This window comes from Xenopus laevis, chromosome 2S (assembly GCF_017654675.1).
Source record: "Xenopus laevis strain J_2021 chromosome 2S, Xenopus_laevis_v10.1, whole genome shotgun sequence".
Lineage (NCBI taxonomy): Eukaryota > Metazoa > Chordata > Amphibia > Anura > Pipidae > Xenopus > Xenopus laevis.
The window spans coordinates 167,542,148-167,565,476 of record NC_054374.1 but is presented as its reverse complement, the minus strand read 5'-3'; the positions used below and the strand labels follow the sequence as shown (position 1 = coordinate 167,565,476).

The window sequence follows — 23,329 nt, the reverse complement described above, 5'->3', positions numbered from 1 at the left end:
TATGTATGAGTAAGTAAGTATGAGTAAGTATGAGTAAGGTGTAGCCCCCATAGGACAGGGCAGCAGGTGAGGCAGTGTCAGTAGGAAAGAGACAGGTGTCAGTAAGTGCGAGTAGGTTAAAGGAATTGGCAATGAAATGGTCGTGTATAGCGGTGAGTTTGTTGCAGACAGATCTGACATTCCAGAGAGCACAGGAAAGATTAACTGGGTTTTTGGGTATAGGAGTAAGAGTTCTGTACTGTTTGAATTTGCTCCGGAGAGAAGGAGCTTGTGGCCGAGATATAAGTGGGCCAGAAATATATATTTCCGGCCGGCTCTCTTTGATCGTTGCTTGGCTTGTGCAAATGTAATTAGTGCCTGTGTTGCACTACTCTTGCCTCTCTATTGTATCGCCACAAAGTGAGAACATTATTGGTTGATGGGGGCACAGACCGTAGCAACAGAAAGCAGGTTACAGAGAGCACGTGATGTGTCTGCTGGTGGATATAAGGCATAATGTGAATTTAATAGCAGTGATTATATGGTATCAGCCTCACACTGTACAGGTAACGCTTCACCCTGAAATCACAAGTGTTTTTGGGCTAAAATATAACTTTCTGTACCTAATTCATCTTTGTGTCTCAGATCTATGAAGCAGCCTGGCTGATATGTAAATAAAACTTAGCAACCAGAGAAAGCACCATTTGAACTTACAAGGTCCTTGTGTTGGTGGCAGTAACCTCGCCTTCATAGTGCCAGGCAACCATCATGCTCTTAGCCCCATATTTCCCTTCTTTGAAAATTTCCTATGGAGGTAGAAGTGTTCCTTCTCCTTCTGTCTCGGTCCTAAAAATGTGTAAGAGAAGTGGTGCATTACTCTGAGCCCTCTCCTACTCATTGGAGACTGTGGGAAAGACTCGTTGCAATTGCTGAGTGTAGTCTCCTTCCAACGAGATGATGCTTACTCCATGGATTGTTGTTCACTCCACTAATAACAGAGAGAATTAGCTGTAGAATTAGAAGCCAACTTGCTCATGTAATCTTGCTTTATACTCGTCTTCATGTTGTATCCACTTGGGAAGCAAGAAAAGTGTCTGTTCCTGCCATATAAATACCTTTTATATAAAGCTTCATATAGATCACTTGCCTTTATTCCATTGGGCGAGTGCTGGAAGCTGGAAATTGTATCTGTTGCTGGGGTGGAATTATTGATGGAACAATGGGCGTCATTTAAGAAACCGTAACATCAAAACATGAAAGGAATGACTAATGTACAGTTACCATGTGCTGGTAATAGCTGTGTTTGCTTCAAATTGTTTATATCAACTATAGTAGTACTTATCTGTTATCTACTGTTTATTCTGTGCTTGAATGGCTGCCCCCATGGCTACACAGCAGCTTGTTTATATAAACTATAGTAGTACTTATCTGTTATCTACTGTTTATTCTGTGCTTGAATGGCTGCCCCCATGGCTACACAGCAGCTTGTTTATATAAACTATAGTAGTACTTATCTGTTATCTACTGTGTATCCTGTGCTTGAATGGCTGCCCCCATGGCTACACAGCAGCTTGTTTATATAAACTATAGTAGTACTTATCTCTTATCTACTGTGTATCCTGTGCTTGAATGGCTGCCCCCATGGCTACACAGCAGCTTGTTTATATAAACTATAGTAGTACTTATCTCTTATCTACTGTGTATCCTGTGCTTGAATGGCTGCCCCCATGGCTACACAGCAGCTTGTTTATATAAACTATAGTAGTACTTATCTCTTATCTACTGTGTATCCTGTGCTTGAATGGCTGCCCCCATGGCTACACAGCAGCTTGTTTATATAAACTATAGTAGTACTTATCTCTTATCTACTGTGTATCCTGTGCTTGAATGGCTGCCCCCATGGCTACACAGCAGCTTGTTTATATAAACTATAGTAGTACTTATCTCTTATCTACTGTGTATCCTGTGCTTGAATGGCTGCCCCCATGGCTACACAGCAGCTTGTTTATATAAACTATAGTAGTACTTATCTGTTATCTACTGTGTATCCTGTGCTTGAATGGCTGCCCCTGTGGCTACACAGCAGCTTGTTTATATAAACTATAGTAGTCTTTCTGAAGCGAACACAGCAGTTGTACCAGTGCAAGCTAACACTACATTATGTATTAAGTAATGCAAATATTTTCACTTTTTGGTGTTACTGCTCCTTTAACATTCACAGCACCCCTCACATAGACTTATGCTAGTATGCATAAACCAGCCATCATAAGGACATGGTATATCGGGGGCATTGCTTGATAACACTGGAATTTACCAACAAGTTTGAATGATACATATATATATATATATATATACGCGCGCAGGTAGAGTGAGCCTAAGCAGCCATTGGTCAGCAGGAAAGATGGCAATAACCTGAGAAATATCACTTTGATGGATTTATCCCATTCACTGTCCCTCCCAGCCATGAGATGTGTGACGGCACAGAAAGCTTAGAATATAAATCCTAAATATAATTCACATCCAGCTCATATGAAAGAGAGTACAGGTATAGCATTGTTTAGAATCCTTGGGGCCTCGGGATCCTACAGAAATTCATTCCAACATTAAAGCCACTAATATGGATTTATGCAGCTTATTTAGGATCAAGGTTCTGTTTTATTACAGAGAAACCCTTTTTAAAAAAATTATTTGCTTAAAATAGACTATGGCAGATGGCCTTTCTGTAACTTGGAGATTTTGGGGGTTTTCTGAATGAGAATACTAGGAATGTACCAAATCCAATATTTTGTATTCGGCCGAACCTCCGAATCCTTCGCGAAAGATTCGGCTGAATGCCAATCTGAATCATATGCAAAAAGGTTGGAAGGGAAAAACATTGTATTACTTGTTTTGTGACAAAAAGTCACGTGATTTCCCTCCTAGCCCCTAATTTGCATATGCATATTTGGTTCGGCCGGGCAGAAGGATTGGGCCAAACCCGAATCTTGCTGGTAAAGGCAGAATCCTGGATTCGGTGCATCCCTAGAGAATCCCAGTCCATGTGCAGGAACTCCAATGGGTTCATCAGTCAGTATTGCTATATAATACACAAAAGCCATGAAATCCTGTAAGTTATATCCTTATAAACGGTGAGTTCTGATGTCATCAGTTATAAACGGTGAGTTCTGATGTCATTTCTGTCACATGACTCACTGAAATTTGTGTATTATAATAAATAAAGTATCCCCAGTTGCAAAATATGAGGATATTAGAAGTTACCTCGGAGTTCCATGACCTGTATAAAAACACCTGGCCTCGTACTTTTATATGGTCATGAAACTCCTCTGTAACTTATAATATCCTTATATTTTACAAGAGGGGGAACTTTATTCACTATATAATCTCTTGCTCAGTAACTAACCTTTGCTTTCTTCTCCTTTTAGATTTATGAAGCTTTAGAGCCCTTCTAAGGATGTTCAATAAAACATTTGGAAGCCCCTTTGGCACTGGCAATGGTGCGTTTGGCGCCACCTCAACTTTTGGACAGAGTAAGCGAGTTTTACAGTAGAACCCCCAGAAAAAGTGGTGTAAAAATCCGGGGAAATGTATTATGCATAATATATAGGTGGGACCACAAAAACAATGTAAAATGAGGGAAAACGTAAACTCAGGATGTAAAATTGAGGTCCCACTGTGTTTTAAAGGGGAACTATAGCGAAAATGAAAATTTAATATTAACTTACTCATACTGAAATAAGAAATTTTTTCAATACAATCAATTAAAAATTCTGCGTCGTTTCTGAAATCATCAGGTTTATATTCACTATCCCTCTCTCAGCCTCAGCATCTGATTTTCTTTATTCTGACTTCATGAGGCAGTTGGGTGTCAGATATTCATTGACAGTTAGATCCAATATATCTTATAGGGGGGCTCCTTTCCTAGCAGATGAATTAGAGCTCACTCAAATAACGGATTCCAGTACAAACAAAATCTAACAAAATAACTGCCTTTTGCACAAATCCTGCATGTAGAGAGACATGATGTCTGGTGAGTTTAATAGAGTGACCTCTAATACATAAAGACTACAATCTTTAGTTTAAATGCACGCCAACCCGCCCACAGACGTTATGTCACTTCCGGAATTTCGTTTTCGTAATCTTATGACCATAGTCTTTATGTTAATGTTTACTTTTGACCGACCATTCTCTGCCAAATGATGATATCCTTTCAGATAGTACTCTTTGTGTTAATGGTGGATCTCCCGTACTTAACGAACGATCGATATCCGATCATTCGTCGCCGCACGACTTTATCTGTACATCTATGTCCACCTTTAGATCCAATATATCTTATAGGGGGGCTCCTTTCCTAGCAGATGTATTAGAGCTCACTCAAATAACTGATTCCAGTACAAACAAAATGTAACAAAATAACTGCCTTTTGCACAAATCCTGCATGTAGAGAGACATGATGTCTGGTGAGTTTAATAGAGTGAGCTCTAATACATCTTCTAGGCAAAAGGAGCCCCCCTATAAGATATATTGGATCTAACTGTCAATGAATATCTGATACCCAACTGCCGCATGAAGAGAGAATGAAGAGAAACAGATGCTGAGAGAGGAATAGTGAAGATAAACTTGATTATTCCAGAAAGGGTACAGAATATTTAATTGACTATATTTAGAAAACGTCTTATTTCACTATGCTGAAGCCTATATTAAATTTAAATTTTCGCGATTGAGAGGACATAGAAAGTTTGATCAATGTTGTACCGTATATACTCGAGTATAAGCCGTCCCGAGTATAAGCCGAGGTACCTAATTTTACCTCCAAAAACTGGGAATGCTTATTGACTCGAGTATAAGCCGAGTATAAGCCTAGGGTGAGAAATGCAGCAGCTTCTGGTAAGTTTCAATCAAAAAATTGAGGGTTTCTGCTCCCATTGGAGGTGCCGGCGTCTCGTTTTGGGACGCAGACGACCATTCTTAAATGCCGGCGACTATTCCTGGAGACTATTCTTGGACGCCGGCGACTATTCTTGGAGACTATTCTTGGACGCCGGCGATCGTTTTTGCGCTTGACCCGAGTATAAACCGAGGTAGAGTTTTTCAGCATATTTTGGGGGATGAAAAACTCGGCTTATACTCGAGTATATACGGTAATGCACTTGTACATACAAAATGGCACCTAAATCCCCAACCTCTTAACCCACAATTGCTAGAGGCAATTGACATTGGCCCAATCTTTCCTTACACTAGGCAAGTTCTGTTTGCATCTCCGTGAACATCTTGCCCATTCTATACACATGTCCTAATCTGAATCCACCTTTTCTCTGCTTCACAGCAACTGGCTTTGGGACCACCCCTGCCACGGCATTTGGCTCTGCAGGGTTTGGCACAAACACAAGTACCGGGGGGCTGTTTGGAAACGCACAGACCAAGCCAGGTAAGTGATGTTAATGAGAACTCCTTATTGCATTCACTTGTCTTGTGACTAGTAGTTTGTTTTTTATTTAGTTTGTTTTTTATTTTTTTTAACTGTTTTTTTGGGGGGCGGCCAATGCTCAGAGAAGAGTCTTGGTATTCTCCTTACTCTTGAAGATCAGAGATAGGTGTTGATTTGTTCAACTCTGTATGCAGGTAGCTTGTTTGGAACCAATACCTTTAACCAGCCAGCAACTTCCTCTGCAAGCTCAGGCTTTGGCTTTGGGACCTCAACTGGAACTACAAACAGTTTATTTGGCTCTACTAACACAAGCAACAGCCTCTTCTCCGCACAGAACAATGCCTTCGGACAGACCAAACCTACAACCTTTGGAAGTAAGCTATGCTATTTTTACTATTAGTTTGTTTAATGAGTAACAATTGTTTTATTACAATAACTGCCATCGTTTGAACCCTGTGTACTGTAGAATAGAAGTTCCCCTGTAATATAGAGGCAGGTGGTAGTTGTATTAATACTGCATTCTCAGGACCCGGGCTTTTCTGAATAATGGATCTTTACGTAATTCGGATCTTCATACCTTAAGTCTACTAGAAAATCATGTAAACATTGAATAAACCCAATAGGCTGGTGTTGCTTCCAATAAGGATTAATTATATCTTAGTTGGGATCTAGTACAAGCGACTGTTTTATTATTACACAAAAAAGGAAATCATTTTTAAAAATTTGGATAAAATGGTGTCTAATTCTGAGCTTTCTGTATAGCTGGTTTCCAGATAATGGATCCCACGCCTATCTCTATTGCCTTTTTTTAGTTGCTGTACATACATTGCTTAACCCAATAAGCCAAAAAAAAAAACGGTGAAGGAAGCCTCCGGAAGCTGCAATTACATTTATTATAATGTGCCACTACATGTTTCGGGCCGCAAGCCCTTTCTCTTAACCCCTTCCAAAGATTAGAATAAGAGCTCATAATTGCATCCAGTGGTAGGTGACAACTAGTGAGGGGTTACATTTAGGGAGCACGACTAGTTTAAAGCCCAAAGCATTTCCATCCTGTGCTGGCTCCTTCTCAAAGCTCAGAATAAGAGACAAAGCACTGAGATGTCTCCACATTAATATTTCGTTCAAGAATAAAATGTTAAAATATTTGTGAATTATTTGCGGTGTAAACAGTGTTATTTAGAAATTAAAATTAAGCCTTAAAAATTGTGACAGAATCTCCTTAGGGGTAAAATAGAGGACTACACAATTTATCCTTATAATCCCATGTCCTGCGTAACAAGTTGACGCTCTATAAATAATGATGGAGCCCAAATTTGGTTTAGGTGCCTCTGACTTCAGAGCTGTGTGTCGGTAGTCGTATCGCTTTATTGACCGGTTGTTGCTAGGAGTTATTATTAGCGAAGCTTGGACCCATTTAATGCGTGGCAATGTCTTTGTTGACCTAAAACTGCAGGGGTTCTGAGCATAGGCGATGGGTCTAATGTCTTCTAAAGCCCCTAACATACAAACTGTGGGGATGATATGTGTGGGAAGGCCAGGTCATTCACTAGAACCTCATTGCATTAATCTCTTCCAGTAGACAGCAATTAATAACAGGACAGAATCATGTGGCGAAAAGCTGCAGTTTAATTTCCATACCAGGACAGGGGATATCCGCTATCCCTCCTATATTGTGAAGTCTGATTGGATGAATGTACAGCTGCTTAAAGAGATACTGACACCTGAAATTAAACTTTTTTTTACATCTATTATAATATTGGCTTTGCAAACTACTTCTAACTTTGCCATAAAGTATTTGCATGATGCTTTTACATTACCTGTCTGACCCCCCATGTTCCTGTATGAGGGGGCTGCCATATCTGTGCAGCAGGAGTCCGTTAGCATTCGAAACTGTAACTAACAGGCTGAGATGGGACAGTCAGGTTGGCAAAGTCAGAGTGTCAGAGAGTCAGGCTTAGGAACTTCAACTAACAATTATATACAAAAACAAACCTCTCAGCAAAAAATGATCAAATTCAATGATCAAAATGCTAAAATTCATTTTTTAGTGTCAGTATCACTTTAAGCATTTTGTACAGAATAAGAATTTCTAGTGGAGACCAAAACATTATAGAAGTTATTGGTTGTTTCTTCCCGGTTCTCTTGGATTAAATTGGGTATGACCTGAAGCTGCCTGTCCTTCACAAGGTTCAATGGCTTGGGGACCGTGTCTGATACAGTCAACAGATTATTTTATTTACCGTATAGTCAGAGGAGCATGTGCTCTTGCTTATTAAGTATGGAAATGTGGGGGTCTTTGGGGTTTTTTGTTTGTTTTTGTTTTTTTAAATTAAAGGTAACACCATTGTTTCCTAATGCAGATTTTGGAACAAACGCCAGCACTGGAGGCCTCTTCGGCACCACGAACACGGCAAATCCATTCGGTGGGGCCTCTGCATCTCTGTTTGGCGCCTCAACATTCACTTCTGCTCCAACAGGAACCACAATTAAGTTTAATGTAAGTTTTGGGATGTTGTGTAGATTTAGCTGTCTGGAGAATAATGTTAGATTCCATTTGGAAGAAGCTGATTCATCTGCAAAGATTCCTGTGGACCCTTTTAATACACTGGAGATCATAAAAAGCCCATTTGCCTCACAGTTGAATAACCCTGCCATAAAGTGTCATCCAATATCCCGTCAGTGTAAATGGTCTTATCTGCACTTCCATGATCCTTAAAGGAGAAGGAAAGCTACCAAAGCAGTTTATTGCCTATAGATTAGCCACAATAGTGCAAGCTATAACACTATATTAAACAGTTCTAGAAGCTCTCTGTTTATTTAGTATAGCAGCTGCCATATTAGCACTTCCTGCCTGAGTCTCTCCCTGCTCACTCATAGCTCTGGGCCCAGATTACAGCAGGGAGGGAGAGAGGAGCAAACTGAGCATGCTCAAGCCCTAGCCCTGGAGGTTTAAGCTGAAAACAGGAAGTCTGATACAGAAGCCCATGAGTACACAATAGAAGGAAAGAAGTGTGATGTTTCTGATAAAGCTTACTTAATTTTAGCCTTTCCTTCTCCTTTAAATGAATCTCGTGTTTTTAGCCCCCATCTGGCACAGACACCATGGCAAAAGGAGGAGTCACTACCAACATCAGCACCAAGCACCAGTGTATTACTGCCATGAAGGAATACGAGAGCAAGTCCCTTGAGGTAACTGTTGCTTCTGTGGGTCACGCACCCTTCACGTTATTTCCGTGACTCTTTTTATCCAATATCTGCTACTATGGTGCTTTAGATTAGGGATAATTGGGCACCTGGTTTCTCCTTGACCTCATATAGATTCTCTCTTTCAGGAACTTCGTCTTGAAGATTACCAGGCAAATAGGAAGGGCCCCCAGAATCCTGTTGGTGCACCTACAGGAACAGGCTTATTTGGCACCCCAGCAGCAACTTCAAGCACTGCAACCGGTATGTTTGGATCTACTGCAGCAAACAGCTTCTCCTTTGCTGGGAATAAAACTACATTTGGCACAGGTATGTATTTGACACACTCCCATCTCCTCCATTAGTTAGGTAAGGACTCAAAAATTAGAAGCAGCAGTATTGGCACCAAAAGGGCTAAGGTAGCCTGCTTATGGCAAATGTGAGGCAGACATTTGTGGGGAAAAACTGGATTGTGCCATTGCCTTACATCTGTGCTATTGCTTGGGTGGGCCACTAAGACAAGTGTTCCTGAATTACTGCTGGTGCAGATTAAAGCTTCATGCCCCCAGCTAAAAATGTGATCAAATAATGCTGCCTGATATCGGCAAATGCCATATCTCAATAAACTTTATATCTAATTACAGAATCAGGCCAGTATGCTGCCAAAGAGAGAGTGTCTTTACTAGTTGGGTGAGTGAAGCATTTAGTCATTCCATCACAGAACTAATTGCTTTGTGATTTCTTCTCAGCAGCCACCGGTGCATTTGGAACAAATACTGGGGCTCTCTTTGGCCAGCCTGCTAATCAGCCAGCTGCTAGCCTGTTTAACAAGCCCTTTGGGAATGCAACAACTACACAAACTACTGGCTTTTCATTTGGGAACACAAGTACACTTGGACAACCACAAACAAGCACTATGGTAAGTACCCCTATTTTATTAGTACTCTGATTTGTATCTTTAAAGGAGAACTAACCACCCCAATAAGAAAAGTACCTACCTACTACCCTAGGTAGGGGTCCCCCCTCCCTGCTTCCCCCCCCTCCCCCGCATAGTTAGTTACCCCTAAAAGTGCCCCCAACACATATTGGTGCAGAGTAAGCACAACGGCGCCCATGGGCGCCATCTTCCCAGATCTTAGTCTTCATCTGTAAGGGAAAACCTTTTCTCTAGTCGGCCCTCCTGTCAGTGCAGATTTATGGGTTATGTCCAGGTTCACCTCTGGAGGCAGGACAGAAGAATTGGTCTCTAGGCCCCTCCCTCAGGATATATAGGCTGGCTCCACCTCTGTTCCCCAGTTCTGTTGTAAAGCTCAGTGAGGTGATTGAGGAGACAGCAAAATCTGAAGGAAGGTCAAGAGACAATAGTAGGAATATACAGAGATAGAGAGAGTCCCTGCACCCATACTAAAATCAGCCTGGGTGGGACTTACTGCACTGACAGTTCGGGCCTACTAGAAAAATATTTATCCTAAGTATAAATTCCTTTTTCTCTAGTCGGCACTCCTGTCAGTGCAGACGTATGGGACGTTCCAAAGCTGTCCCTTAATAATTTGGGTGGGTATTGTCTGTAACACACAATGAATTTTAGATATGTTTCTCAGCAACTGCAGCTTGCAAAACTTTACAGCCAAACAAGGCCGGTGTAGAAGCAAAAACATGTAACTGGTAAAACTTAATAAAAGTGTTGGGCGAAGCCCATGTGGCTGCTCTGCATATTTGTTCTGGCATAGCTAAATTTTGGAGAGCCGAAGAGGTACTCTGTGCCCTTGTAGAGTGAGCTACCTCTCTGAATGGTTTCTGTTTGTGGCTGAGAATGTAGGCTTGATTTATAGTCTCTATTAACCATCTGGCAATAGTGCGTTTGGACACTGCTAGGCCTTTGTGTGTAGGGGAGTCTGAGATCAAAAGCGAATCAGATCGGCGTAGTTTAGCCATTCGTTTTTTGTAAATCTTAACTGCACAAATTGGATGTTGTGAGGGCAATTGTCTTTCTTTGTCATGTGGATTGAGGCAAAAAGATGGAAGAACAATGTCCTGATTGATATGAAAGGCTGACACTACTTTTGGAAGGAAAACAAGAACTGTCCTAAGGACTACTTTGTCGTTATGGATAACAAGCTAAGGTTGGTATGGGACAATGCCGCTATCGCAGACACTCTTTTGGCCGAAGGGATTGCAATGAGAAAAGCGACCTTAAGGGTCAACCATTTTAGGTCACAGGTATGAAGAGGTTCAAATGGTTCCTTTTGGAAGGCCGATAACACTGTCAGATCCCAAGAAGGTGTAGGGTTCCTAAAGGGAGGCCTGACTCTTAAGGCCCCTTGGAAGAACTCCTTTCCCCCCTGGTCTAGTGTTTGTCTACTGAGGAAGTCTGCTTCCCAATTGAGCATCCCAGGAATGAACACCGCCGAGATGGTTGGGACATGGAGTTCGGCCCATGTCAGGATCTTTGTAGCCTCCAGCATGGCCTGCTTGCTTCGGGTTCCCCTTTGTTTGTTGACGTAGGCTACCACTGTGGCGTTGTCTAACTGAATGCTGAGTGGGTGCACACGAAGGAGGTTGGACCAGCCCTGAAGCGCCAACACAATTGCTCGCAATTCCAGTACATTGATTGGCAAGCGGGATTCCTGCAGATCCCAGTGACCTTGTAGCGCGTGGTCGCGATATACAGCCAAACAGGCTGGCATCGGTTGTGACCACTTCCCACGTGACTGGGCCCCAACTCCTGCCCGATTGTAGGTGTATCCAGTTGGTCCACCAATAGAGGCTGCTCCTGGTTCGTAGAGAGATCGGAATGGTTTGTTGGAGATCCTGATGATCTTTGTTGCAGAATTGTAAGAAATTGCGTTGTAGAGGACGCAGATGAAACGGCTTCTAGAGCCAATACTATGAACCCTAAGAGCCAAAGGCAGTCGCCGGCCATCACTGTGGTCTGCTTGAGGAGCTTTGTAGTGTTGTTGACAAGGTTGTTTATCTTGTCCTCTGGAAGTTGTACTGTTTGGTACCTGGAGCCGAATTGTAGACCCAAAAAGGCTATCTGTTGGGAAGATAGGAATGAGCTTTTGCGGAGGTTTATCAGCCAACCCTGTTGTGCCAGGGCCTGCAGGGTGATCGTCGTGTCCCTGACTAATTGCTCCTGAGACACTGCTTTGAGGAGCAGATCGTCCAGATATGGTAACACATGAATTCCCATTGTCCTCAAGTGAGCTATCAGTGGTGCCAGCACCTTGGTGAACACTCTTGGAGCTGTAGAAAGTCCAAATGAAAGAGCTACAAATTGGTTGGTCTCTGACTGCAAATCGTAGGAAGGGTTGAGAGCTGGGATGGATGGGAACATGAAAGTATGCATCCTGGAGGTCGTTCGATATCATAAAGCATTCGGGTTCCATGAAGGCTATGGCCGACCTGATCGACTCCATTTTGAACTTTTGGTTGTGAATGAAGAGATTCAACCGTTTGAGGTTCAGTACTGGTCAAAAGGATCCCCCTTTTTTTTTTTTTGTGACCAGGAAAAGGTTGGAATAGAATCCTTTGAATTTTTGGAGCTGTGGCACCGGAGTAATAACTCCTTATTGTCGTAGGCCCAGTATGGCTTGGTTCAAGGCCTGTCGTTTGTGTGGAGGTACCACCGATGGAACAAAAGGTCTTGGTGGCAATTTGGTGAAATGTATTCTGTAGCCATTTTGGATAATTTGCAGAACCCAATTGTCCATAACATGTTTCCCAGCATGATAGGAAGTTTGACAGTCGACCTCCTACTTTGGATGCTTACTTTTGGTAGAGGTGGGCTTGGTGGTGGTAGGCTTCCTGTGTCTACCCGGCTGTTGCCACTGTGGCTTATTGCGCCTTGCACTTTGGTCTGTGCTGGTGTTACGAAAGGTAGGGGAGCGAAAGGAACGAAAATTGCGGTAAGGAGTGGTCCCTGTCTGCCTAGTGGTGGTTCTCCTGGGTAGTGATCTATGCACCCCATTTTCCTGGTGGGAGGAAAGTACTCTTCCCACCTGTGACCTCTCTGATAATTTGCTTGAGGTCCGGTCCAAACAGGGACTCGCCCGTATGGCGTAGTTTCAAGAGCTTATTCTTAGAGGCGGTATCCCCTGACCAGTAGCGTAGCCAGAGACCCCTTCTGGCGATCACAGAATTGGCGGAAGATTTTGCGGCTAGCCAAATAGGCTACAAAGGAAAGGGCAGTGTTAAGTCTATTCATGTTCCCTGCTAACTCCTGAGCTGAGGTAGGAAGGTTTTGGGTAATCTCCTGTGCCCAATGTCTAGCTGTGCGAGCAAGGCCTACTGCTGGTCTGAGGATTGCCGCCGTTTGAGTGTATGCTCGTTTGATCCATGGGATCTTTGAATGCTGACTCTTCAGTTGGTTTTGTAGTTTGTTTGGATAGTCTAGAAATGGCTGAATCTACCCTAAGAGGCTTATCCCATACGATCTGAAGAGTACGGAGTTGGCGCCCATGAACTCCGCTGCGCTTTCTCTACACTGATACACTTGACTTGATACATGCGCAAACTGTTAGGAGCAATTTCAGGGATAACTAACTATGCTGGGGGAGGGGAAGCAGGGAGGATGGACTATCTAGGGTAGTAGGTAGGGGCTTTTCTTATTGGGGGGGGGTAGTTCTCCTTTAATGCTTTCCCCTCTTTCAGTTACTGTACTTTTTCTTTCCTTGAAGGGGCTCTTTGGATCAAACCAAGCCACACAGCCTGGTGGTCTCTTTGGGACAACAACCAATACAAATGCTGCCAATGCATTTGGCACTGGAGCTAGCCTGTTTGGGCAACCTAATGCTACAACTTTTGGAGGCAGCTCGGTATGTACCAAGAATCTGACTGCATTGTGTTGTGTGTTTCTAAGGGCGGCGACTGTCAGGGAGATTCCTCATCCGCCATTATTATTTACAACCACAGGCGATAAATCTCCCAAAAATGGCTCTCTATTAAAAATAATGGAAATCGTCAGCGGGAAAACCCACGAGACGACTTCAGAAGACAGAAGAGATGTGTTTCTTTTACCGCCGGCCATTTCAGTTATTTCCAATGGAGATGCATTTTCTGGAGAGTTGTCGTCCGCAATTGTGCAGTTTTATCTCAGGCGGCAAATCTTTCCATCAGCCACTGCCCTGCAGGGTCACGAAATTGTAAGCGATTCTGTGTGTGTTTGCCCAAAGCCACCCAGCCCGGTTCTTCATGAATGAAAAAATGTTCCGACAGTCTAACCAAAGTGAGCGCTAAAGAAAGCCAAGGTTCCAAATTTCTGTGTTCTGTCTTAAATCATTTCAATTGATTTTACTGCCTTTTTAATGAATATGTTGCATGTCATTTAAACAAAATATTTTGAAAATGGTACACACAAATGTTGAAACTGAGAAGTTTTATTGGTTTCAGGTAAAGTATGTGCTGGTTTCTAATTTTGATGATTTGATCATTTTGATTCCAAAAAGTTGGGTGAGGGTTTTCCTCTGTTGCACCAGCTCCTTGTTTGGAAACGCTTTGTATCCATTTGGCAAGTGAGGAGCCCAGTTGAGTTCCAGCTCATTCTTGCCTGTTCTAGGATTTTAGCTGCTTAAAGGAAAACTATACCCCCCAAACAATGTAGGTCTCTATAAAAAGATATTGCATAAAACAGCTCATATGTAAAATCCTGCTTCATGTAAATAAACCATTTTCATAATAATATACTTTTCTAGTAGTATGTGCCATTGGGTAATCATAAATAGAAAATTGCCATTTTAAAAAATAAGGGCCGCCCCCTGATATCGTAGGATTCACTGTACTCACAAACATACCAACAAACCATATATGTTAGGTCACATGAGCCAATTAACAGACAGAGTTGTGTCTTTTGCTTCAACACTTCTTCCTGTTACAGTTAGAGTTGAAGTATTTCTGGTCAGGTGATCTCTTCCTGTTACAGTTAGAGCTGCAGTATTTCTGGTCAGGTGATCTCTTCCTGTTACAGTTAGAGCTGCAGTATTTCTGGTCAGGTGATCTCTTCCTGTTACAGTTAGAGCTGCAGTATTTCTGGTCAGCTGATCTCTTCCTGTTACAGTTAGAGCTGCAGTATTTCTGGTCAGGTGATCTCTTCCTGTTACAGTTAGAGCTGCAGTATTTCTGGTCAGGTGATCTCTTCCTGTTACAGTTAGAGCTGCAGTATTTCTGGTCAGGTGATCTCTTCCTGTTACAGTTAGAGCTGCAGTATTTCTGGTCAGGTGATCTCTTCCTGTTACAGTTAGAGCTGCAGTATTTCTGGTCAGGTGATCTCTTCCTGTTAGTTAGAGCTGCAGTATTTCTGGTCAGCTGATCTCTTCCTGTTACAGTTAGAGCTGCAGTATTTCTGGTCAGGTGATCTCTTCCTGTTACAGTTAGAGCTGTAGTATTACTAGAGCTGTAGTATTTCTGGTCAGGTGATCTCTGAGGCAGCACAGAGACCATCACAAAATGGTGGCTCAAGGCAAGAGATGTAAAAGGGCAAGATTTACTTAAATATATATTCCAGTTTGGTAAGATTCTTTAATATGCCACTTAATATATGAACTATCTGTTGCCCAAGTGTTCATTTTGGGGGTATAGTTTTCCTTTAACAGTTCAAGCTCTCCTTTGGCTTTGTGCAGTTATGGGATCTGTTATCCGGAAACCTGCCATCCAGAAAGCTCTGAATTACAGCAAGGCCATATCCCATAGACTCCATTTTATCCATATAAAGGGATTTTGTACTCACCGTAAAACCTTTTTCTAGTAGGCCCGAACTGTCAGTGCAGACGTAATGGGTTATGTTATCCTTCACCTCTGGAGGCAGGACAGAATTGTTGACTCCTGGCCCCTCCTCCTGTTATAAGGACTGGCTCCACCTTCTCTCCTCAGTTCGTTCAAAAAGCTCAGCTGGTGGAGACAGTATAGACAGAAGGAAGAGCAAGAGACAACAGATCGGAAAAGATAGAAACAAGAGATGTCCGAAACCCATACTAAAATCAGCCTGGGTGGGACTTACTGCACTGACAGTTCGGGCCTACTAGAAAAAGGTTTTACGGTGAGTACAAAATCCCTTTTTCTCTAGTCGGCCCTCCTGTCAGTGCAGACGTAATGGGACGTCCAAAAGCTGTCCCTCAATTTGGGTGGGTAGAACTGTGAACTGTATAGCTGAAGTTGTGAGTCATTGAGCCACGGTAGCGTGGAGAACTTTACGGCCAAACACAGCCGCTTGTGATGCAAAAACATTTAACTTGTAAAACTTGATAAAAGTATTTGGTGAAGCCCAGGTGGCAGCATTGCAAATCTGTTCGGCCGTAGCCATGTTCCGCAGTGCCCAGGACGTGCTCTGTGCCCTAGTCGAGTGAGCTTTGACTGCCAACGGTCTGGGCTTGTGCTGGAAGTCATAGGCAGTGTGGATAGTCTCCACTAACCAACGAGCAATCGTTCTCTTTGAAATGGGCAGTCCTTTGTGAGATACTGCATAGGAAACAAACAAACGATCAGTATGCCTGTAGGAAGATGACCTCTGAACATAGACTTGCAACGCCCGCACAACGTCCAACGTGTGAAGAAGTTTTTCTCGTTCATTAGCTGGTTGGGGACAAAAGGATGGTAAAACAATGTCCTGATTGATGTGGAACTCGGACACCACTTTTGGCAAAAAATCTCGTGTCGTTCTGAGCACCACCTTGTCGGTATGGAAAGAAATCCGCGGTTCCTTGCAGGAAAGGGCAGCCAATTCCGATACGCGCTTTGCGGACGTGATGGCTACCAGGAAGACAACCTTGAGGGATAGCCACTTAAGTTCACAAGATGCTAGTGGTTCAAAAGGGGTTTTTTGCAGGGCATTGAGTACCAGCGGCAAATCCCAGGTGGACAGAGGTTGTCGAATTGGAGGCCGTGCCCTCGCCACACCTTGAAAAAACTGTTGAATTTCTGGTTTGTCAGCCCAACGGTCATGAGTCAGGACTGTCCGTGCTGACACTTGTGATTTAAGCGTCCGTAGAGCAAGGCCCTTCCTGAAGCCATCAGTGAGGAACTCAATGACAACAAAAGGTGATATATTGTCCCAGTGAAAACTGTGTTGATGGCACCATGTTAAGAACGTTTTCCATACTTTATGGTACACTCTAGATGTGGACTGCTTGCGTGCTTGAAGCAAAATGTCTATTGCATTCTGTGAGTACCCCTGCTGGGACCACCAGTCGGTCTCAAGAGCCACGCCGTTAAACGGAGGAGTGGTAAATTGGGGTGATTGATTGGACCTTGAGTGAGCAAATCGGGACGGTCCGGCAACCGCCATGGTCTGGATACAGACAGTCGAATCAGATCCGTGTACCACACTCGGTTGGGCCAGTCGGGCGCTATTAGAATAGTGGTGGCATTGCTTTGCTTCAATTTCGCGATTACCCTGGGCAGGATGGCCAGGGGTGGGAAGGCATACACTGTGTGGAAGTTCCAGGGTATGACCAAGGCGTCCACGAACGCCGCATGTGGGTCTTTTGTTCTGGCACAATACAGTGGGAGTTTGTTGTTGTGTTTGGAGGCCAACATGTCGATTTGCGGGGTGCCCCATTTGGCCACAAGTTGCTGGAACACTGTGTCGTTGAGCGACCATTCCCCCTGGTCGAGGGTAGTTCTGCTTAGATAGTCTGCCTCCCAATTGAGTATTCCCGGTATGAAGACCGCGGACAGATTGGTCACTGTAAGTTCTGCCCATTGCAAGATCCTGGTCACCTCCTACATGGCCAATCTGCTGCGTGTGCCGCCCTGCTTGTTGACGTATGCCACCGCCGTGGCGTTGTCGGATTGGACACGTACGGCTTGAGACTGTAGGAATGGGGTCCAACCCTCTAGAGCTAAGGCGATCGCCCTGAGTTCCAGGACGTTGATGGGTAAGGTGTTTTCTCCCGGTTTCCAAGTGCCTTGTAACGTGTGATTGCGATAAATCGCTCCCCAACCGGTGAGACTGGCATCTGTAGTCACGATTTCCCACTGGGAGGGGGCCCAACTCCTGCCCTTGTGGAGGTTGGCTGGGTCCATCCACCATTCCAAACTCCGATGTGTTATGTTGGATATGGGAATGATTTGGATTAATTCCTTGTGGTTTTTGTTCCACTGACTCAGAAAATTGTTTTGGAGAGGACGAAGGTGAAACCTGGAAAATGGAATTGCTTCCAGTGCGGATACCATGAAGCCCAGAAGGCGGAGACAATCCTCTGCCGAGGTTGACGGAGCTGTTGTGAAAGCTTTGGTTGCGTGAACTAGTCTGTTCACCTTGTCTTGAGGTAAGAACACCTTCTGTAACTGGGAATCGAAAACCAGACCCAAAAATTGGATGGTCTGAGTTGGTTGAAGTGTACTTTTGCGGTAGTTTATCAGCCATCCGTGTTGTGATAACACTTGGAGACAGGAATGAGTGTCCGCAGCTGCTTGGGCTGCTGAAGGACTTGAAATGAGAAGATCGTCCAAATACGGTAAGATCTTGATCCCCAAGGTTCTGAGGTAGGCGATCACTGGTGTTAAAACTTTGGTAAAAACCCGTGGTGCAGTACAAAGTCCAAAGGGCAAGGCAGTAAATTGGTAGTGGAGGTTGCCTATCGCAAATCGTAGGTAATGGCGGGATGCGGGACAAATGGGTATGTGTAGATAAGCATCCTGAAGGTCTATGGATGTCATGAAGTATCCTGGTTCCATAGTCGCAATAACTGAACGGACGGACTCCATTCTGAATTTCTGATTGGAAACGAATGTGTTGAGAGCTTTGAGGTTCAGCACTGGCCTGAATGAGCCGTCCTTCTTTCTGACTAGAAAAAGGTTTGAATAAAACCCTCGAAACCTTTGAGGTAGTGGTACGGGTTGTATGACTTCTGCGTGCAGTAAAGAGTTGACTGCCTGGTGGAGCAATAGTGACCGTTTTGGCGTAGTTGAAGAAGTACGGAACCTGGTGGTTGGGAGATGCGTGAAAGGGATTCGATAGCCTTGTTGAATTATGGTTAGCACCCATGTGTCTGTGACGTGTGTCTGCCAAGTGCCCAAGTATCTCTGCAGTCTGCCACCCACCTGAGTGTGCCCTAGGAGGGCTGAGTCAGGCAGATGTGGATCTATTGGGGAGAGGTTTTTTGGTGTTGGTTCGTGACTGTTGGTGCCAAGGCGGTCTGGAGCGCTTATTGGTCTGGTCTGGGAGAGTTGACCGGAATGCTGACCGAAAGGGCCGAAAAGGGCGAGCTTGGGAGGACCAATTTTTTCTATTTGGAAATCTAGAAGAATGATCAAAACGTGGTTTCTTCCCAGTGGGAAGGAAAGTACTCTTTCCTCCAGTGACATCTGATATTATCTGTTTAAGGTCTGGACCGAAAAGGGATTCGCCCGTGAAACGAAGTGACAACAGTCTCAACTTCGAAGCAGTGTCCCCTGACCAGTGCTTGAGCCATAAGGCACGTCTTGTAACAACTGTATTTGCTGTTGCTTTTGCAGCCAATTTGGTAATTTCCATGGCCGCTTCGGCAAGGAAGGAGAAAGTGGTAACGAGTTTTTCTACTTCTGAATGTAACTCGAGTGCTGATGACGGTGGATGAGTGGCAAGTTCCTGTGCCCAATGTTGTGCTGTACGGGCTAAACCCGCTGAAGCTATAGCTGGTCTCAAAATCGCTGCTGCTTGGACGTAGGATTTTTTGAGAGTCGATTCCATGCGGCGATCTAGAGGGTCCTTAAATGCCGCTTCTTCAGCAGGTAAGGCCGTGTGTCGAGACAGGCGTGCTACCGCCGAATCAACCCGTGGGGCTTTTTCCCACTTTTTGTGGTGTTCCTCAGGAATCGGATATGTATTGAAAAAACGTTGAGTAAGAGCAATCCGTCTCTCAGGTTGATTCCATTCTGTTTCAATTGCTTGTGTGACTGACTTGAACACTGGGAAAGTCAATTTAGATTTTTTTTGAACTCCTAAGAGTTTGTCAGCTTTAGATAGTGCCACTGTTTCATCTTTGATCTCGAGCGTGTGCATCATTTCCCTAAATAACTTTTTAGTAATTTCTGGATTAGTAGTTTGTGTGTGTTCATCGTCTGAAGTTGACTCAGGAGAATGATCAGACATGGATTTTTCTAAACAGGGATTGTCTTCCTGATCTGATTCGGAAGCTAACCCCTCTTCTGAATCTGAAGTGGAGTCCACTGTAAGCACGGCTTTACGCTTTTTGTTTTGGTTAGCTGATTGTGCATATTCAGAAGATGTAGATGGAAAGGGTTGAACAGATTTCATTATCCATTGTAAGAAATCCCCAAATTGTGGTGGAACTGGAGTGGAGGAACCGGGTTGATTCCAGGATGGAAGTGGAGAGGCATCCCCTGTGACCTGCAATGGGGTAGTTGGACGTGATGGAGACAGGATAGGAGTAGGTGGTGCCCTCCCGTTATCAGTATTGACTGGATCAGGAGGTGGTTGAGACAGAGGATATTGTGGTGATAATACAGGTGGTCCCTGAGTGTCTGTAGCTTTGCTGGCTTTACAGTCAGAACAATAATTTCTCTCTGATCTCCTTAATGAGTGTCTACAGGTTTTGCATTTTGGTAGTTTTTCAGGTTTTTTTGTCTTTTTAACAGATTATATATCCGCCCTTAACTCTGTGAGAGAGTCTGATTTCTCCATATTTGCAGAGTGAGTCCCAACAAAAATGAGGTTTACACTCACCCCTGGGCAATATGTCTCGAAAAAAAGGGCTGCAGGATTTGTTTCTAATCCTTTCCGTGACCGGAATAGATAGGCTGACCGTTGCCTGCTTTATAATGCAGGAGAGGAGAACTTGCGCCTACACTGGAGCTGACGCGTGAGCCGCAATGAAAAAGAGCGGCCGCGCCTGATGACTTCAAATCGCCTATGCCTTGGCGCGAAGAGCCGCCGCGATGCAGAGTGAAGATGCGGCTGACAATGATGACGTCAGTGCGCCGACGACGCGAAGAAAGCCACCGCACCCAAGCAGCGTGGTCTGTTGCGAGGCAACCGGCCTTCACCACTGTCCCACAATGAGCGCTCGGATGGTCACATGGATCCGATGGAAAGAATGCACAAAGGATCTAACCGCATCAGCCAAGGTACTTAACCCATTAGCACTGCAGTGGGAGTCCATTGACCACCAGTCCCTTGCAGACTATGCGACTTGCATACTTACCCTGTACAGACAGTGTTGCACTGAAGGCCTCAAGAATCAGATAACAACCTAAAATGATAGCGGGTAGCTCTGCATACCCTATAGGTTGTGTGCCTGTGACAGCTCTGCATGTCACCTATGGCCAGTGTGAGCCGTACAGAACGCTCAGCTTAGAATTGTACCAAAAAGGGAACCGATCACCATGCCCTAATTGGTGTAAACTGCTAGTAAAAGAAAGGAAAAATAAATAAATAAATAGAGAAGCAGAAAATATCTGTCCATAACCTCCTGAGGCAGGACAAAGAACTGAGGAGAGAAGGTGGAGCCAGTCCTTATAACAGGAGGAGGGGCCAGGAGTCAACAATTCTGTCCTGCCTCCAGAGGTGAAGGATAACATAACCCATTACGTCTGCACTGACAGGAGGGCCGACTAGAGAAAATCCAAATTTAAAAAACGATTTCCTTTTTCTGTGTAATAATAAAACAGTAGCTTTTAATGGGTGGTGCAGCTAAAGGGGTTGTTCACCTTTAAATTAACTGTTAGTATGATGTAGAGGGTGATATTCTGAGACCATTTGCAATTGGTTTTGATTTTTTATTATTTGTGGTTTTTGACTTATTTAGCTTTTTATTCAGCAGCTCTCAAGTTTGTAATTTCAGCCATCTGAAATTCCATTAGCCACCATGCTTTGATTTGAATAAGAGACTGGAATATGAATAGGAGAGGCCTGAATAGAAAGTTGAGGAATAAAAAGTAGCAACATTTGTAGCCTTACAGAGCATTTATTAGATGGAGTCAGCGACCCCCATTTAAAAGCTGGAAACAGTCAGAAAAAGAAGGCAAATAATGCTAAAACTACAAAAAAAAAAAAATCAATTGAAAAGTTGCTTAGAATTAACCATTCTATAACCTACTAAAAGTTAACTTAAAGGTCAACCCCCCCTCAGGGAAATGCCCCATGCTTTTTACTTACCCCTCGGTGCAGATTTAGGGATCAAAGTTCACGTAGTGTAGGGTTTTTCTAGTTATCTGTTGAATTCTCCTTTAAAGAGATACTGACACCAGAAATGAAAGGGATACTGTCATGGGAAAACATGTTTTTTCCCAAAACACATCAGTTAATAGTGCTGCTCCAGCAGAATTCTGCACTGAAATCCATTTCTCAAAAGAGCAAACAGATTTTTTTATATTCAATTTTGAAATCTGACATGGGGCTAGACATATTGTCAATTTCCCAGCTGCCCCTGGTCATGTGACTTGTGCTCTGATAAACTTCAATCACTCTTTACTGCTGTACTGCAAGTTGGACTGATATCACCCCCTCCCTTTCCCCCCCCAGCAGCCAAACAACAGAACAATGGGAAGATAACAAGATAGCAGCTCCTTAACACAAGATAACAGCTGCCTGGTAGATCTAAGAACAACACTCAATAGTAAAATCCAGGTCCCACTGAGACACATTCAGTTACATTGAGAAGGAAAAACAGCAGCCTGCCAGAAAGCATTTCTCTCCTAAAGTGCAGGCACAAGTCACATGACCGGGGGCAGCTGGGAAATTGACAAAATGTCTAGCCCCATGTCAGATTTCAAAATTGAATATAAACAAATCTGTTTGTCTTTTTTGAGAAATGGATTTCAGTGCAGAATTCTGCTGGAGGAGCACTATTAACTGATGTGTTTTGGAAACAACATGTTTTCAGATGACAGGATCCCTTTAACCTTTTTTATATCTATCATAATATTGCCTTTGAAAGCTACTTATAACTTTGCCATAAAGTATTTGCACAATGCTTTTACATTACCTGTCTGATGCCCCATGTTCCTGTATGAGGGGCGGCCATATTTGTGCAGCAGGAGTCGTTTAGCATTAGAAACTCTTAATGGACAGGCTGAGATGGGACAGTCAGGTTGACGAAACGGTCAGGTTTAGGACCTTCAGCTAACAATTACTTACATAAACAATCCACATGACCTATAGGTGACTTTTAATGTACATTCATATTTTAAAAAGTATTATTTTTATAGTCCGTATCACTTTAAGGTACAGTTGTTGCATTTCCTATATGTGGACCCAGCGTAGCAATTAAAACAGTTTAAAAATGTAACTTGTGTCTTTTTCTTCCGCTTCCAGACCCTGTTTGGTAACAAACCTGCCGGTTTTGGGACGACCACGACCAGTGCCCCTGGATTTGGCACTACCACTGGCGGGCTCTTTGGTAACAAAGCAACCCTGACTTTAGGAACCAATACAAACGCTTCCAATTTTGGTACATATGAGAAAACAAACGTGATGTAATCTGTAACGTTACACTGTGTATACCAGTTTGGTACGTGATCCACTTTATGGGTAAAAAGGTCCCCTGCTATTTGTCTATAATGTCCTCTAATGTACTTGTAAAGTCTAATCATGTCCCCTCACAAGCGACTTTTTTCCCCCAGAGAAAACAACCCCAACCTTGTCAGTCTCCCCTCATAATTTAACTCTTCCCTCCCTCTAACCAGTTTAGTTGCACTTAGTCTCTGCACTCTCTCCAGCTCATTTATATCCCTCTTAAGGACTGGAGTCCAAAACTGCCCCCATACTCCAGATGAGGCCTCACCAGGGACCTATAAAGAGAC

At 43.6% G+C, this 23,329-nt stretch overlaps 1 protein-coding gene across 2 annotated transcripts in view; it reads left to right on the top strand.

Moving 5' to 3' along the window:
* The window catches only part of nup98l.S (nuclear pore complex protein Nup98-Nup96-like S homeolog), a 66,837-nt gene that overhangs the window by 1,875 nt on the left and 41,633 nt on the right, over positions 1-23,329 (top strand). Inside the window, exons 2-10 of one of the 2 annotated variants that reach the window (XM_041584670.1) lie at positions 3,402-3,506; positions 5,303-5,404; positions 5,599-5,778; positions 7,768-7,904; positions 8,489-8,596; positions 8,740-8,920; positions 9,343-9,509; positions 13,270-13,407; positions 22,842-22,977. In XM_041584670.1, the coding sequence (XP_041440604.1) occupies positions 3,431-3,506; positions 5,303-5,404; positions 5,599-5,778; positions 7,768-7,904; positions 8,489-8,596; positions 8,740-8,920; positions 9,343-9,509; positions 13,270-13,407; positions 22,842-22,977 (1,225 nt within the window). In that variant the 5' untranslated portion in view covers positions 3,402-3,430. Of the gene's footprint in view, positions 1-3,401; positions 3,507-5,302; positions 5,405-5,598; positions 5,779-7,767; positions 7,905-8,488; positions 8,597-8,739; positions 8,921-9,339; positions 9,510-13,269; positions 13,408-22,841; positions 22,978-23,329 lie in introns of both variants that reach the window. The other variant, XM_041584669.1, reaches the window with a different exon arrangement.